This window comes from Aulonocara sp. 'chitande type north' Nkhata Bay, linkage group LG1, assembly GCF_057382095.1.
Source record: "Aulonocara sp. 'chitande type north' Nkhata Bay isolate Kocher_YH1m ecotype deep benthic linkage group LG1, A_spYH_male_GT1.1, whole genome shotgun sequence".
NCBI lineage: Eukaryota > Metazoa > Chordata > Actinopteri > Cichliformes > Cichlidae > Aulonocara > Aulonocara sp. 'chitande type north' Nkhata Bay.
Window position 1 is genome coordinate 12,622,256 of NC_141344.1, and position 17,479 is coordinate 12,639,734.

The window sequence follows — 17,479 nt, forward strand, 5'->3', positions numbered from 1 at the left end:
GCCCCGTAAAAAAAAAGAAAAAAAAAAGCCACAAACTCAAAGTGATCCCTTCATGTGTCACATGACTGTGACATAATCCTCCTGGTTTCATACTGACGCTTCTATCATTGATGTGTGAAGAATGTACGAAGGTGGAGGCAGGTTTGGTGGAGCATGTGGATATTTGGCTTACAAATGTGTTTTCTCCATGAGATAATCATGGAACACGCTGATATCTTGCGATAAAAGCAGGAGGAGTGCAGAGTAGTTGAGTTCAGAAGGTCAGAGCTGTGGCAAAATCTGGGAGTTCAACTTTGCTATGACTAAAATCTGCTTTTAGCTGGAAAGGCTGTGGCTGTGGCAGGAAGGGAGGACACCATGGGCTTTGAGTCAGCTCTGGACCAGGAGCCTTACAGAACCCGGCCCGAGTACACCTAAGAGCTCAAGTGGATTTTAAATTTGCTGTCAGAAGCATGAAAAAGCAAATAAACCAGATAGCAAACAATGTTATATATGAACCACAAAAACTTTCCCTAGAAAAACTTTTATAAATCATTTAAAAGCTAAGAGCAAACTGCATTAAGTTCCCTAGATGAGTGAAAACAGCCCCAAACTGTCAGATCATGAAGGCCAAACATTCCAGTGAAATTACTGAAGGGACTTAAAATATGTTGCAATGTACGAGCTCCTTGAAAAGGCACACATTACTTTGGAGCCCATGTTTTGCATCGCAGTTGCAATCCATCCCCTTTGCTTCAGAGGGTGCTGTTGAGAAACGGAAGATGCTCATGACCCTCCTTTTTATTTATTTTTTAAAGCATTTTAACAATAAAATATGCAACACAGAGAAAACAAAAAAAACCTGCTCTGCATAAAAGATGCCACAGCATAAAATATCAGCTCCCCTTTGAAGGAGAGCGCATAGCGAAATAGAAAAACAAACAATGGTTAGTTATTAATTACAGCTTTGAAATAAAGATCAGTCCTTCATGCCTGACTTCACCTGCAGCTCACAGACAAGGCGTTCGCTCTTCTTTCAAGCTGTCGCAAAATATTCCCATAAATACTTATCAGAGTTTTCTAGGACTAGCAATTATCAAAGTGCTTGTAAACACACACCAAAAGGAACTCCTCCCAAATACAGCGAGCAAGCTTGAAAACACTAGAGGAGCACGACTAGGAGGAAGGGGAGGAAGAGCAGGACCGAAAACAAGAGACCTCGCCCATGCTCAAGACAGCTTTCCTCCCTCAAATCCAAATGTTCCCGTCAGCATGGTCTCCCAAACCCAAAACAACTCCTAAATAACCACACAAGGAGTGAGGAGGTAATAAAGTGCAAAACTATAACTACCTCCGTTTCCTCCTCCATGTGCTGTCACACGCACAAACAATCACATTGCTCAAGAGTGAGGTGAAGCCACCCTCGTGGGAATGATGTAGGGCCTGGGAGCCAATTACTAAGCTGAGGTAGTAGCCCGTCCACATAATGAGGAGACCACATTCCTGCTCTCTCAGCTGTCCACTGCTATTGTTGCCGTGCTCCGATGCACAGCTTGTACAATCGCATCGACCACTCCCCTCTGATAGCTGCCCTCTGAAAATAAACCCGCTTCCTTGTGCGGCATTAGCCGACTCTCATAGTATTTATTACATCCAAGATTCTCATCAACCTGAGATGTAATAGATCACGAGGTAAAGAAAATTGCGCCATGCAGTATTTATAACATGCCCACTTTTCACAGCCCTTCAGAGCGCACACCTGAATAAACAAAAGAAAGGAGGAGGGCAAGAAGGGAGCGGGGGCAGATCGGAAAGACTGGGAGAAGGAAAAAAGTAGTAGAATAAGTAGAATTATTTAGAAAATGTAAGTAAAACAGTAGTTAGAATACCATTAAATTAATCTTATCTAACAAGAAACATACTCTCTTTTTCTAAGTGTCCGTCAAGATAAACTATGACACGCAACATGGTTTTGATATATTAAATAAAACCGCATACCAACATATCAGGACTTGGCCTGACACAGAAAGAAAAGGGAGTGCGTGTTTTCTGACAGTTTGCAAAAGTGCATTAGATTTGGAGCCTGCCAAAAGGGAGGGGTCTTCATACCTCAGCTTTACTTAATCTGAGTTTAGCACTCACTCCTCAGCAGAGGAGCACACAAGACACACATTTATATTTGATACACTGACATAAAAAAAGAAAAGAAAAAAAAAAGTGGGAATTTTTGTGCCGGTCTTGATTTAGTCTTAGATTTTCTCTACTAAAGACACTTCCAACTGTGAGGTGCACCTTCCTAAGGGGTCATGGGAGAGGCAGGGATACTACACATGGTGAAAGGAACAGCTGCTTACTATCATTCTCAAAACAACAGGGAGCGTGTTCTACACTGTGGCCGCCGAGATCACTGCTCACCTATGCAGTTCACACACAGCTCACAGAGGTAATTAAACCCTCATATGCCACAGTGACACAATTTCCAATCAAATATTGAGTCTTATACCTCAAATCTGAACATGTACAAAATATTTTTATATTCAGAGTGAATGACCATTTCAGAGAACTTCATTATCTCAGAGGTCTCCTGCAAAAAAACAAGTGTAAATCTGTCATCTTAGGTTAGGAATCTAGCAATAGTTGTTTGTACATCCATAAATATTTTGCATTGGAAACATGACTGCAAATAGCTGGCAAGGCCTTTAGTGAAGCCAAGACGCCAAGAAACAAGGATTTTTCTCTTTTTAAAACATGCTTTAAGTGGTCCTATATTTCTTTATTTATACTGTTGGACAGCATAAACATAGCCGCCATTTTCAGGTCAGCGGCTATACAAGTAATCCCTGTGAATCACTGGCTCAGACTTTAGACTCCTCAATCTTGACGCGAGTGGATGCCCCTAATGTGGTCATCTCAGCCGCAGAAGCTCCACCCATCTGCTATTCAAACATCTGTTTGGGAAGGGCAGCCAATCAGCAGTAAGTTGACTTTAAGGAAAGATGGCCTTTAAAAAAAAAAAAAGGGAGAGGAACTAAAGTAAAAATGTGGCGCTGTAAATAATCGGGCCACCTAAGATACAAAAAAAAGAAAGAAAAAAGAAAATGCAAATCACGTATTGATGCATTATTCACCCTGTAAAATGGGTAATAAACCACAAGCAGCACTACCATATTGCTATAGAAGAGCTTCTACTGAAAAGACGTCAGAAAGTAAAAAGGGAGCTGCTGCATTCCTGTGAAATAATGGTGCTTTACAGAGCAGAGAAAGCTATTCTTCTGTCTCTATTGCACAGTTCATCTGCAGCAAGTTGCCACAGTCTGGGGGCACTTCTGTCAATGATTTCCATATATAGAACCCAGGAGGTGCTCTGCCGGCAGCACGAGGTGTCGCCGCACCGAGTTCCAGAGCCTAGTAGGACTAAGTCATTAAGCTGTCACTTAAGATTACATGCTGTCCCCACGATTACTCACATTACTGCCTCCATGAACAAGAGACATCAGTCAGGTAGGGACGCTGAGTGCATGTATATCATGCAGCTTCATAGCCTTTTAACTGATCTGACGACAGGTGAAAGGGAATGGAGTTTGTGGCTGATTACCCAGGCTGATCAACCAAACTGAACTCTTGAGGAGAGAAGCGGACGGAGGAGGAATGACGTCAATGGTTTAAATGATCCCAGTGAATTCTGCAGTTGCTACAGTTTGCATGCAAGAAAACAGGCCATATAGTAGGGTGGAAGAAGCATTTCATATTGCTGTGAAGCACTCTTGAATACTAATAATGCCTGCAAAGCTCAAAGGGCTGGCGGAGGAACGGCAAGGAGCTGGAGGGATGGACAAGTGCAGCTGACATTGTGAGGGAGATGGAAGGAGAGTGGGATATGACATTGCAGAGAAAGGGGAGGGAGGGAGCCTGAGACAAGGCAATGATTCAGGCAAGGGGAAACTATATCTGCTGAAAACATGCCTGTACAGTTAAATAGAGAAAAGTTTAAATGCACCAGTGACATGTTTCCATTGCAATTACTCAGGCATAATATACAGTTAATGTTACCTAATGTGCTTTGACATGGGAGTGTCCCATCTTGTTTTGAGGCAATTGTGCCAGGATTAAGGACAGGAAGCTTGAGCCCTGCTGTGCCTCATACTTTTGCATGATCATTTTGTGTAATCGCCTCACCCTTACCCCGTGTACATTACCTTACACACGCGAGCAATCCTCGACACTATGGTGTTGTCAAAGAAGTCAAATTCTTTTCCCGCCTCACTAAAGAAGAAGTAAATCTTGTCGTCGTCGCCCACAGAGTTGCCTATAGGCTGACTCTCCTCGATGTAAGCTGACCCAACAAAGACGGGATCTGTTAGAGATAGAAAAACACAAAAGCAAACGTGTGGTTAGACAGCTGCGTTGCAGCTTTATAATCGACACAGGGAAACTTCCCCCCCCCCCACTTTTTTCTGCCATGATAAATTTGGAAAAAGTCAGTGTCTGCACCAACAAGCTGTGATACAATCCTGCAAGGGAAGAGGAAACAGAATCCTCTTTATAATTGTACTCAGATGCCTCATCAGGAGCAGTCTGCATGAATTACCTAAAGATCAGAAGACAAGAGGAGTCTTAATTGTGCGCAAAGTGCAGCTTACTCTGGCGAAAGCAGTGGCAGCCGGATGAGGTTGTTTTGATGTGCATGTGCAACGGCTGATAGGCTGGGCTCCCGCAATCTACAAGCGCTTGTCTTTGCTCTCCGTCTGCATGCATTAGTGAATGTGCCTCGCTAATGATCGCTGCTTTTTGGAGCTTATCTGCAGTGGTCAGTACATAATGGAAGATTTGTGGAAGGAAAAAACACATGGGAGTTTACCTTGCAGCCATTTTAAGGAGTTCTCTGTCTTCAGAGCAGTTCCCTGACCCAAACTCTTGTAAATGACTGGTTCATTCCCTTGAAAGTTACTAACAGTACCAGTATATAATTCACCATCTGGAGGAGAACAAAGGAAGAGAAAGATTGAACTGAATTTGGAATCAATAAAAATAACACATGACAAAGAAATAATAACAGGCTGGAGTTGAAATCGGTAATAAAGTGAAATGTTAGCACATAACAGTCTGAGTGAGAATAGACAAATCATTTCTCCTCTTCATATCCAGTTCAATTATTTACTAATTGCTTGTTAAAGAAGTTGAACAAAAACAATGTCTGCTGCTGTCTGGCTATTTATCAGAGAGTCTGACGCAGACAAACAACATTAGCAGGCACATCATGACTCATTACTGAATCAAAGATGGAGTTGCCATCAAAATAGTTTCAGAAACAGCTGCGCCCGCTTTCCCCGTCTAAAAGGAAGCCATTCATATAAGTGCGCATTAATACATACCAACAATGATGGCAGTTGATTTATACTCTGGATTAAAGGGGCAGCGACTGCGCCCATCTTCCATCATGACCTCGCCCTCTTCATCTCTCTCCAGTGTGAATGTTGACGTATTCTGGAGGCAGACACAAACAGCAAATGTCCCTGAGGCTCAGGCCAATTAAATTCTACTTATAGTAAAATGGTGAGTTAAAGTGAGCTCAGTGGTCTCAAGATCATTTTCTCCATCACAATACACGCTGACATTTTGGATGTTTGGTCGCTTGAAATCGCTGTCGGACCATTGACGGGCTGTCTGATTAATAGAAGGTTTCTTCTGTGTTCCTCTGTCACAAGCAAACAGGCTATTTCATTAGTATGAAAAGGAAAACTATATCTAATGTACCAACCAACTTTAAAGAAAGAGACAGTAAATCAAAAATCTCACAAAACTGGACAATAAAGGCATCTTACCAAAAGATTAACCTTCGTAGCAGAGTGCTGACATTTTATTGCCGTTGAGCTGTTGTCTAAAAAAAACATCACTGAGCTGCACTTTGCCTTCATTACTGTGAACACGGCTACCATACTTTATCCTCAGCTCTACTTCCATAAATATTCGCTAATCCCTTGCTCCAAATATTCCCTGAAACATTTCCGACATGGGTCGAGAGGCATGCTTTTCCAAATTCTGCAGTGACCAGCTATTCTGGCAAATTTTGCTTTAAAAACAAAAACAAAAAAACACAACATAAAATTTTGATTTACATCATAAGCAGGTACACGTGAATTTAGAGCCGTGTGCCAGAGATAGCAAAGGCAGAAAATCATTTTGACTCAAACACAAACGATTCATTTATTGTAGAAATATACTTTATTTATCCATCTTCCAGTATTTCTCATCATTTCTGATTTTAATTTCACAGTCTCTCCCAAAAATACTTGAATACTTAATACAAAAACAAAACCATAAATAATATGAAGAAGCTTCTCGGAGGAGAGGTGAAACCCTCAAGAAACTCCAACAAGTCCAGTTGCTTTTCTTTCCAACCTCTTAGAGAAACATAAATAATACACACGTGAAACAGTTACTGAACTTCCACTGAAGTCTGACTTCAACAAAACAAGCCTGTATCTTTTATATGTTTCAGTATTTTTAGTCCCATTTTGAGTTTCCACAGACATTTCTTTAAAACCCTCAGTCAAATAAGTCTAGAAACTCATCAAAGATCTTCTTCCAGTCACAGGTCACTGGAGAAAAATCTGTATTCCTGACTGGTTGGTGAGTGGTTTTCTGGAAGCTGCCAATTGCAAGCTAAAATTGTTTACCAAAAAACTGCTTAAGATTGCTTTGGCTGCTAGCAGGTTGTTGCAGTCGTCCTTAATTTGAATGGACTTGCCTGCAAACATTTCTCGAGTATAGTGAAACTCGAAAAAAATTCAATGCAAACCATGAATGGAGAATGTTCCCCTTCCCCTTGGCAGTTGGGCACTCACACTGGCCTTCAGGCTTATTTGACTGAGGCCTTATCAAAGAATGGTTTGGTATGAAAAACATACTGGTCAGACTCTGTTCCCAGTGCATGTATATTAAAAACTTCTGCAGCCAGCGAGACCGTGGATGCTTTTACAAGTTAAATAAGATGTCATCATGTTGTCCTGTTAGGAAGTGACTTTCAGTGATTGGACATGTCAAATTCCAATAGCCCATGAGGTCCAATCAAAATGGACAACTTTTGCTGTGGGTGATAGACACTGCACTGAATCAAAATGCAGTCAGTCTATCAGGCTTTAGCCGGTGCCTTTTCAAAAGCCTGACAAAGGGAGCGAGAACAGTGAATTACAAGAAAATATATGGAGGACAATTGACATTTCCACTGCTACACACTGTGGTCTGCTCTGTGTAAGGGAAAAAGTGACAGCATGTTGGCTAATCAGAAAGCGTGCATCGTGACGCTTTCATTTGAAGCGTTAGAATCACGTCCAACACTTGCACATGCATTTGGAAGACATGTCGATAAAACACTGAATAGCCTCAGACTTGTATCAAGAGCGCGTGGCATAAGTTTATGCACTAAATCTAAATGTAGCTGGTCCGTCAGACAGCATTCGGCCTTGTTTGTCTGAGCTTCTAGTCCTGTTTGATAAAGCTGACAGAGGGTATGAGGACACTGAATCACAGAATACATATATGGAGAGCAATTGCCGTTTCCACTGCTACACACTGGTCTGGCTAATCAATGTGAGCTTCTCATGAGGTCTTCATTGTGAACAGTTTTAGAGCCTCGAGCACTCTGAGGTCTTAAGGCTGCAAAAGCTTGAGCTTAACTTTGTAATACATTTTTACACAGGAAGAGGATGGAAGATTTTCCATTCCCATCACTTCATTTATATAGTTTTAAAAAAGAGATTCCTCTGCTGCCACACAGCAAGAACAATTACATCTATCGTTAAAGCATTTAATGCACACATGGGAATAGGAGCATTGTCACAGGACACATAAATAATATATAAAGACAATTTGCAGTGATGATATTAACTTTAATCAAAAAGGACAGCACGGAGTTCCTCTGTTGCTGAGAAATATTCCCATGCTTCTTTATTATTAGATGTTGTTTTAATCTTAAGCTTGCTTAAACTTGTGTCTTTCATTTGATTGTTACTGTATCTTTTTGGCTGACCATAAAACGTTCTGTGAGAAGTGGTAAAAAAAGAAATAAATAAAACATCCCTCACTGGTAATACTATACATCTCAGATCGTCTGGCCGCGAGGTGACACACAGAGTTGTGGACTCCGTCAACAAGACGAGTGTTCACCCAGACCAACTCAGACTTGCTTGGAATCCCAGATCAGGGCCTAACGTCCTGCCAAGCGATCCTCAGTCTGAGACTCTGACGTCAAAGGGCAGAGTTTAATGCCCTGCTTTGAGAAGCTGCGCTGTTGCCAAACTCTACTGCCGGTTGCCATCACTCCAAAATGTACTCCTCTGCTAGATAAACAGACCTACTGCTTCCCCTCTATCTGGAAACCACACAGCTCGTGTACCCCCTGTTGACTTGTCTGGCTCAAGTGCCTCAACAGGATTTGGTAACGCTTGGATAACAACAGATCCAATACTGACATGGTGGATAAAGGGGGCTTGATTCCTAAAGAGTACCCCGAAAAAATATTTATAAAATTCAATCCTGTTCTTGTGAGAGGAGAGGAATGGAATAAATTAAGACTCGCTTTAATGATGGGAGAAAATCAAGTCTTGCAGGTGAACAATGGGTAGATTGAGAGGTCATTACTTACTATGTAGGCGCAGACAGGACTGAAGGCATAGGTGCCACACACATAGAGATGAGTGCTATTCAGCCGCAGAAGAATTTTGACGTAATTGAAGCAATCAGTCTGGAGAGAACAAATGGAGAGTGTGTCAGGTCCATAAAAATCACAAGAAATTCTGAGAATTGAATGTGATCTTCTCGAGAGCCCCTTAAAAATCTGCCTATAATACTCCTAATCATAAGCAAATCTTTCAGAGCAGGAAATGTAAATATTATTCGACAGAAACAGAAAAATATTCCTCCTCTCCTCAAATACTGCTGGGAAAACCTCACACACAGCACTTTGCCTGGTGAGTTTTTTGTATTACACAAACCAGAGATTTACACAGATTACTGAGGCTTGTCGCCCAGAGATACAACAGCTGGCATGACAACAAGGTAAGAGACAGACAGAAGAAGAAGAAAGAGCAATTCCCCAGTGAGCCTGCACACTTGATGAATCCATTTGTAACTGATGGAAAGGTTTGTCAACACACAGCTCCACCGTAATTTCTCCCCCCCTTACAACACTGCTCAAACAAACAGAAGAAAATGTCTCTCACCTCCAGGTTCTTCCCTTTGAAGCTACACTCGTCTCTTTTTCCGGCAGGAGTGCCCCATGTCAGCTGAAGCAGAGAAAGAAACCCTGAATAAGTCATGTGATAGATAGTGGAAACCCACAGATTCAGAGCCAATCTATAGAGAGCATATCCACTTCCACTGTACTAAAATGGGCTTCGATATGCATGGAGTGCTTTTAAGATCGTCCTCGATTGGTTGCTAAAATATTATTTTTACCTGATTTTAGAGAAGAGTTTGATTTTATGCTGAAATCCAAATGAAAACACTAGTGACATCATTTCATCTACTCTTAGAGAGAGGTCGACTTTGTCTATAAAAGAGTTCTGTTATTGTACGCTGACTGGTTAAGGACTAACGACAAGACGTACTCCCTTAATGGCACCCCCTGTCAAACAATAACTGTGGCAGATCAAACAAAACAGAAACTCAAATGTGTACATAAAGCTGTGCTTGTGTCTGACGCATCGGCCACTGCTCGCACAAACTGTGACGTCTGCACATCACCATAACTGTTTATGTTTGTGCTCAAAGTTTTTATGACTCGCTGCAGTCGTCTAAACTGTGAGCGTCGCTGCTCTGAGAAAAGTCACCGATTCATGGCAACAGAAGTCCAAATAGTAAAGAGACTGAGCAGGTGTTTCCACACTTTTTTTTAAAACTTTAATTTAACTTTATCTACTCTCTTGACTATATTAAAAAAATATGGTGAAAATTGCCAGGATTTATTTATTTAACACCATCGGCCTACAGCTCAAATTAATGACAAGTCCATAAAGTGGTAATTCAGAGCTTTAGATATTCTCCCTGAACTATCTACCAGCAAAGTTTGTCACATGTGCGAGCCTGGTGAACCAGCAATTCGTGTTTTAAACATGCAATTTGGACTCGGATGAGGCATTTGGCATTTTGTTACACTCACGTTCTTCTGCAGCTTGATTTTGCTGATGTCTGAGAGGCTGAGGGCGAACAGTGCCTCCCTGGCTCCCACATACAGCATGTCGTCTTCCTGGCTGAGCAGCAGAGAGGTGTAATTAAAGACGCCGTTTGCCGAGAACCTCTTAGCTGATCTTTCCTTTGCATCTGGAAAAAGACGACACACACACACACACACACACACAGCAGAACAGAAAGGAACAGATTAGTACAGAACATGTCCTGATGCTCAAAGCACAGAAAAAAAGATGACTGATCTGATTTTATTTTAAGGAGGGGGGCTTTTAAGTCCATGCACTCAGTAGCACTTAATCATGGACACCTGTTTAACCCAGAACTGTCAGTCAACCCCTGCAGAACACCATGACATGTATCCCGCTTTTCTGCAGGCCTCTGACATTCAAATTCCAACCTGAGATGAGCAGAAGACAACTGTTCCTTAAGCTGACAGGAACTTCTGTTTTAGCACTCCAAAAAACTGAGAATCTCAAGGTTACATAAAGAACCACAAACCAAAACTACAGCCAACACTTGCTTGCGAGATTCAGTCAAATTAATTTTATGACACACAACGTGAACTCTTATCAAACCCGTCTTCCTTGAGCCTCACTCTTGGAGGCGGCAGTCTTCTTCGCTTCTTTAGTCGCAGCCACCAGCTTCTCCATGAGAAGACACACACCACTGAGCCACGTCTACGCTTCTCTGTGCTGGCCGACCCCCTTTTCGTTCGAATCATTACTGGCAGCAGGGTAAAAGCTTCCTTTGCTCAACACTAATCTAAATCTCCCTGATTCTGCAGCTTCTTCAAAAAGATCTCTTAAGCAGTGGGCCAGAAGTCAAATGAGCTACTTTTTCCCCACATTGCTCGATTTCCTGCAGCTTCAAATGATTCTTCTGATTAAATACAGACTTTATGTACACATTGCTCCTTTTATAGCATTTCCCTTAGCATCACAGAGGACTCAGTGTTCTCAATAGTGGCATCAGAAGCTTTTTACTGCTTTCTACTGTGAAGAGGATTGGATTCATTTTTGGAGACAGCTTTTATAGGCAGCGGGAGGTCTGACAATTGGTCACTTTTCGCTTGGACTAACCGTATAATACACTTCAAACAGACCAAATATAAAAGCAAAACAAAACCCAATAAAGCGTTTTATTCAAGACTTTCAGGGTTTGGACAAATCACAATCAAGTGGGGCCCATCTTTTTGTAGATGAATGTTATTGCGTCATATTTGACATTCGTTTTCTCAGCTCAGAAAAGCTGACCAAGTGCGTGTAATATAAGATCAGTGCATTCTCTGCCTACACGCATCCCACTCTTTGCAGCTTTTGACCATCTTTGTAAATGTTTATCTCTTGCCTCCCGTTCCAAACATATTAAAACACACTCTGTGTCCTTTGCGAGCCAAAACACTGGAGGTCACGGACTCCATTTGCTTGTCCAAATAAGATTACTGGCTCGAATCTGAGGTCGTAAACACTAATATTTGCTGCTGTTAAACCATTTACAGCCTTTTCCACATGTATAACCAGTAAGCTGGATTCAAATTTAGACACTTCTGACAGAAAGAGAAAAAAAAAAAAAAAAAAAAAGACACCAGCAAGAAGTTTTCCCTCAACACTACCAGGTGGTGCATTGGCCCATAATGCAAATGGAGCTGATAAAGCTGCAATAAATGTTTACAACCCTACAACCCATGACTTAAACTTTTCAATATGCTCACAAACAAATGGTTCATCTAACACTCAAGGCACTTTGGCAGATGATGGTCTTCCCCTTGTGGGAGTGAAAGCCAGCTGCACAAGCCACATCTTTTCCACAATCAATGTTTAGGCTCTTTCTGCTGTTACAGTGCTCGTTCTGTTGAAAACATTGTGACATCTGGAGTCAATGGAGACCAGGGTCCCATCATTAAAATTATGGGGAGGGGATACAAAATAATTATAATAATAAAGCATATTTCCTATAGTCATGCAGGTGTCCTTCTGGACAGGAAGAAATTGAATTTTTCCTGTAAAGAGAACGAAAAACTGGTTTTATTTCAGGGTAAATTAAATGTGCTAAAATATCCTTAAATGCTCATAAAGTGAGGTACACTCAGTCCCAGCAGACCCTGCAGACAAAGGAGTGCAATGTCTCCTCTCAACAGGGGGACATATCATAGATTGCGATTGTCAGGATTCCCCTGGGTTTTGGACATTCACTAGAACCAAAAAACAGCCTTTCCACCGCATATTAAAACTCCCTGACATAAATCACAGTGACAATCTCTTAGACAGACAATGGAATAATGAGCAAGGGGGAGGGCAAAGTCATGAAACTTTTACTCTGGAAGCAGGATGAGGCAACTTAGCAGGAGGTTGGGTTTGAGGTTGGGGTACTGAGTGGGAGTTGTAACCAGGAAGACTGGATTGAGATGTTGAACTATGAAGAAACATGCAGACGGAGGAAAGAGAGCTTATTTTCAAAGCACTTTGAGATGGATTTCTGATAAGAGCAGAAGGTCAAATAGTAACAAATGTCAGAGTTGTGTCAAGCTGCAGGGATTTCAGAAAGAAAAACCAAAGCTCCTCCCTTCAGAGGCTGGTTTTTGAGGGAGATTTCTGAAGTTTATGATGCAGTAGTTCGCTTGTGTGTTTTGACATGATTGCAGCAGAACACCGGGCATCCACAGACAGCAGCAGCAACTGCAGGTCATTTCACAGCCAGGCTCCAGTTCCATTCATCACCCGCTTGTTTAATCAGCTGGCTGTCACCAAGTGAGGCCATCAACCTCTGCCAATGGTCATCACATCACACCTACCAGCAATATAACTGTTTTATTCCTGGTGTTAACATGCTGAATTAGTTAGCAGGTTCTCTGAATTCCAACATGGAAGTCAAATAAGGTGATTTGCCTGAATTCTCCATGGTTATGGAGAGTGCAGAACAAGGTCTGCATGCAGCACTAACACAGCATCCAAGAGCCCGATGTCTCGTCTCCACTGAGACTTAATCACCTCCCAGTTATTAATTATGTGGAATTCAATTTTGCAAGCGTATTAAATGTATTTATTCACTGTGATTTTCTTCATTTCGCTGGAGTTAGAGATGGCAGGAAGAAATCAGATCACAGAGGATTTCAGCAAACAGATGCTTTGTGATTACGGAACTGTTTGCTTGAGAGTCAGGGAATCAAACTAATTCTGTGCGCACACAATGAGTGGCTACATACGTCATGAATTTAAGAAGAGATTTGTAAGCCAGCCAATGCAAATCCTCCTATTTTTCATATATTAAATATGTTTATGGAGGGGATTTAATATATTCTAATATGTATATAAGCCTATAGATATGAATTCCAGTGTGCACAACAGAGCCTAAAATGCGATGTGTGTATGTGAATGTTGCAATGTGAGCAGTGTTTACTGGTTCCAATAAGTGCTTGTCTGCTTGGAGGAAAAGCTGAAAAGGCACGTAGTACTGGAGCATAGCCCCCCCAAAAAATACCTATATTATATACATAGCTATTGAGACATCACCTCTGATTTCTATAGTCCAATTTTGAACCCTTGAGATGCTGTTTCTAATGTCATCATTGTGGTTGCAAGGAAGTGGATGTCACAAGGAGGGGTGCGTTTGACCGTGTTCCTCATTGGCTAATGGATTTCAGGCACTTCTGAGTTGGCTTCAAAAGCCCATTGGTCTGCCAGGATTTAAATATGCTGGCCTGCTTTGACCCACCACCACGGGTGGTGCTAGTCGTTAGCTGTCTGTTACTTTGATGGGTTTCTAGCGCTAGGAGAGACTAGGAGGTGACCTTTTTTGATGTGTGTGACTTTGCGCTTTTTCAGTGTAAGCATCAGACAAAAATCATCATTTACTGTGTAGTTAAATGTAATTAAGTTACTTAGCACTAATGCATACGTCTGTGGATGCACTTTTCTAACTAAGCTAGCCAGTGTTCGCTCATAACTTCATGATTACCTTTAACTCAAACGTGACTTCTGGCTTAAAGAAAAAAAAAAAAGCATGGTAACATAAACTCAAAGCTTCAGCAGAGCACACACCAGTTGGTGGAGGTCACAACATATGTCCGTTTTTTGTATACAGCCCATTACCTTTTATTTCCTTGTTTACAGCCTTTATGTGGTAAGCCAAGTGGTGCTGCAGCTGGCTGAAGGTCATATTTATAATGCACACATGAGAAAAATCAATCTGCTCATGCAACTTTCAGAAATAAACTTTCAGAAGTACAGTTCTAAAAAAGGTTCATCTGTTCTTTTAACAGGAACCCAGACCTTGAGAAAAACAAAAGGAATACAGTAGGATTTACTTTCCTCTGAATCCCTTTATTCACATCACAGCTGCGCAAGTTCAGTGGGTGCTTACTCACCATCGAGGTAACTAAGATATCCTCAGGGCACCAGCTTGCAGATGTAGTGTTACTGAGAAATACTATTCATGGTAGCACTTTGGCAGGAATCACATTTAAAGGGGGGGGGGGGGGGGGGGGGAAGAGAAAAATGGCACAGGATAAATTTTTTTCAAAAGGTTTAATGGGAGATTTTAGGGTGGGGTGACTTGGTAGGTATACGCCTGCCAGAACACTGAGTGTAAACATGCCCCAGATTTACTATAGCAGCATGAGCCAAGTCACAAGGCACAAGGGGGCAATGGGGACAAAGGGGCTCGCTTGCAGCTAGGATGAGAAAACCAAAAGGAGGAGAGGGTAACAAAGCTGATATCAATCTCAGACAGAGCTTGGCTTATCTTGCATGCAAGGCACCAATTTATATATTTAAAGAAAAAAAGCAAAGCAAAACAAACACTATCTCTGCCCTCAGCTAAATAAAGCTACACAAGAGTGCACAGCTTCAAGGCTCTCTGTTTGACATGATTTGACAAAGGGTTTGATAGCAGTGCTGGAGCTGACAGAAGCCGACAGAAGTCGCTTCAAGGTCATCTGAGCTCTGCTGCTCCAGATGCTTAGGCGAAGTGATGTTATTTCATCGCCGGTGACTACTGGCAACCAAAAGCAGAGCGGCTCCGATCTGATCTCTACTGCTGTAGTTTACCTGCCAAGTCAGCACAGAAACAGTTTGTCTGCACAGTCGGACCTCTGATGAGGAGACAAAGTGTGTTAGAGGAGCAGGGGGTACTAACTGGGAAACACCACAGGAAAATAAAAATGACTAGGGCTATCCGAGTAGATTCTGTTTCCGTTAAAGAAACGTGACGCCAATTCTGGGAGATATTGCAGTTCTGCACTTCTTCAATGTCACGTGTATGTGGCAGGTTTGCAAACAGCATCTTTAACCAAGTAGTGTCTAAAAGATATTCCTTTTAAAATGAAAAGTCAAGAAAAAAGAAAAATTGACTTTACTGGATGGGAAATAAAGCTGACAGTACTGAACTCTACAGTATCCACAAAGCCAGGCCATGAGGCTTACTTGTACTGTGGTGTTTGTAATAACGGCTTTGCTGCACTTGTAGATGTGTGAGTGAATATGCTGTCTGGTCTGCTCATGTCTTAATGTGTGTGTGTGAGTGTGTGCATGTCATACTGAGAGACAGCTGGGCCTTGCAGATAATAACCAGAGCCTGACAGTGTGCAAGTCCAGTGTTTGTTTGCATGTGAGGATTATGCTTTTTTTTTTTTTTTTTTTTTTTTTTTTTTAAAATGGAGAAAAAAAAAAAGTGTTAATAATGCCATATGGTTACAGGTGCATAAATACATCGGAGCAGCAACAGAAAACCGTGCAACGGCAGAATGTTTGTTTGAAATGTGTGTAGCCTACAAGCCATGCAATTCTTGAAAAAGCTCCCTTCACCAGCTGAAGAAGAAAACATCTGTCCAACACATATGTAACAAGGATGAGGTCAGTGCATAAAGCACAGCATGGCTCTAAAAGCAGAGGAGCTGACAGAGACAGCATGCCCTGTAATTAAAGGCTCTTAGGTGTCATCCTGATGCACTCAGAACTGGCATGCGCCCGCCCAACACTCAGACCAGCAAGGCGATGTGGCGCAGTGTTCCATCACAGCTGAAAGCTTACAAAATCCTGATGATGAGGTATCTGAGTGAGTTATTCAAACACAGACCTTGAAACTCAGAGAGGGAGAGAGGAGGAGACAAACATTTGGCATCATTTTCCTCACTCAATTCAAAGCAGACGTGCCTGTGCTTGTCGTGTGTGGTGCCTTTTCAAACACTCCTCCTCCATCCTCTTTAGTGGGGGTGGGCAATACCACCACATTTAAGATATTAATAATAAACTCCTGCAGTGTTTACAGTTTGCCTGCTTGCTTTAGCTCCAAGGGCACATTTGGTTCAAGTTCTGTATGGCACAAGTGGGTGGTGGGCCATTAGCTACTCTGTGTCAACAGGAAAAAGTAATACTTATCATAGCGATGTAATGTTTCAACAAAAACAAGTGCTCCTATAATTTGAAGAAACAGATGGGAAAACTAGTTTTAGACTCCAATAGGTGTGAAATCTCCGCAAGTGCTAAGAGTTGCTATTGCAGACAAGTGACGCCAAGATGTAACAGTAGCACAAATGCACATACCCCTGTATTTATGTGCCAAGAACTAAAATGTGTGATGAATCTGTTTAAGAATTCACTGAATTCAATACTGAGACTTTCTCGCAGTAGTATCAGTGATTGAGGGAATTAAGCCCACCTCTATTCTACAGATTTTAAAGCTGTAACAGGCTGATGTGATTCATATGATGTGAAGCAGGTATAAATGTTTCATATTGCCCAGCATTAAAGCACAAAAGAGGCTAATGGGAAGGCCAATTTGCCAGGTGTTTCAGGAGGGCACTGAAGAGTTAACATCCTGAACTGATGCTTGATGAAAAGTCCTGAGAAAAATTAGGGAACTGCATTAATATTTGGAGGAGCTAATTAGCTACACAAAAATTTGTGGCGAAGTAATTGCCGTTAAAATATTTAATGAAATAAGAAAACAAAAAAACAAAAACAAAACAAAAAACAGGTAATGGTAATCAATCCAACCACTGTCATTTTTGCTTGTGCTAAAGAGGTTCACTTACACTCCCTTCTATAGACGGGAGTGCTAACTGAATTGCTTGATAACTATGACCCACCCAATTGGATTTGAATAGGGGGGGAACAAAGAGTCATGCAAGTCCATAGCACAAATGTCCAAATCTAGCTGGCTTGCAACACTTACAGCTTAGTTTCTGCTGGAGTTAGAATCCCATCAAAGTACATGTTGATGGGCACCAGTGGAACTGCTCTCAGTTTACAAAGTACACACACTTAGGACTGGCATGTGCTGAAAGTCTTTTAGAGTGCTACGACAGCATAAACAC

The 17,479-nt window shown here is 41.7% G+C and overlaps 1 protein-coding gene across 1 annotated transcript in view; it reads right to left on the minus strand.

Moving 5' to 3' along the window:
• The window catches only part of sema4bb (sema domain, immunoglobulin domain (Ig), transmembrane domain (TM) and short cytoplasmic domain, (semaphorin) 4Bb), a 53,334-nt gene that overhangs the window by 12,648 nt on the left and 23,207 nt on the right, over positions 1-17,479 (minus strand). Inside the window, exons 3-8 of the mRNA XM_086273517.1 lie at positions 10,139-10,299; positions 9,201-9,263; positions 8,624-8,722; positions 5,352-5,463; positions 4,838-4,954; positions 4,176-4,333 (exon numbers count right to left, since the gene is read on the minus strand). Coding sequence (XP_086129643.1) covers positions 4,176-4,333; positions 4,838-4,954; positions 5,352-5,463; positions 8,624-8,722; positions 9,201-9,263; positions 10,139-10,299 — 710 coding nt within the window. The remainder of the gene's footprint in view (positions 1-4,175; positions 4,334-4,837; positions 4,955-5,351; positions 5,464-8,623; positions 8,723-9,200; positions 9,264-10,138; positions 10,300-17,479) is intronic.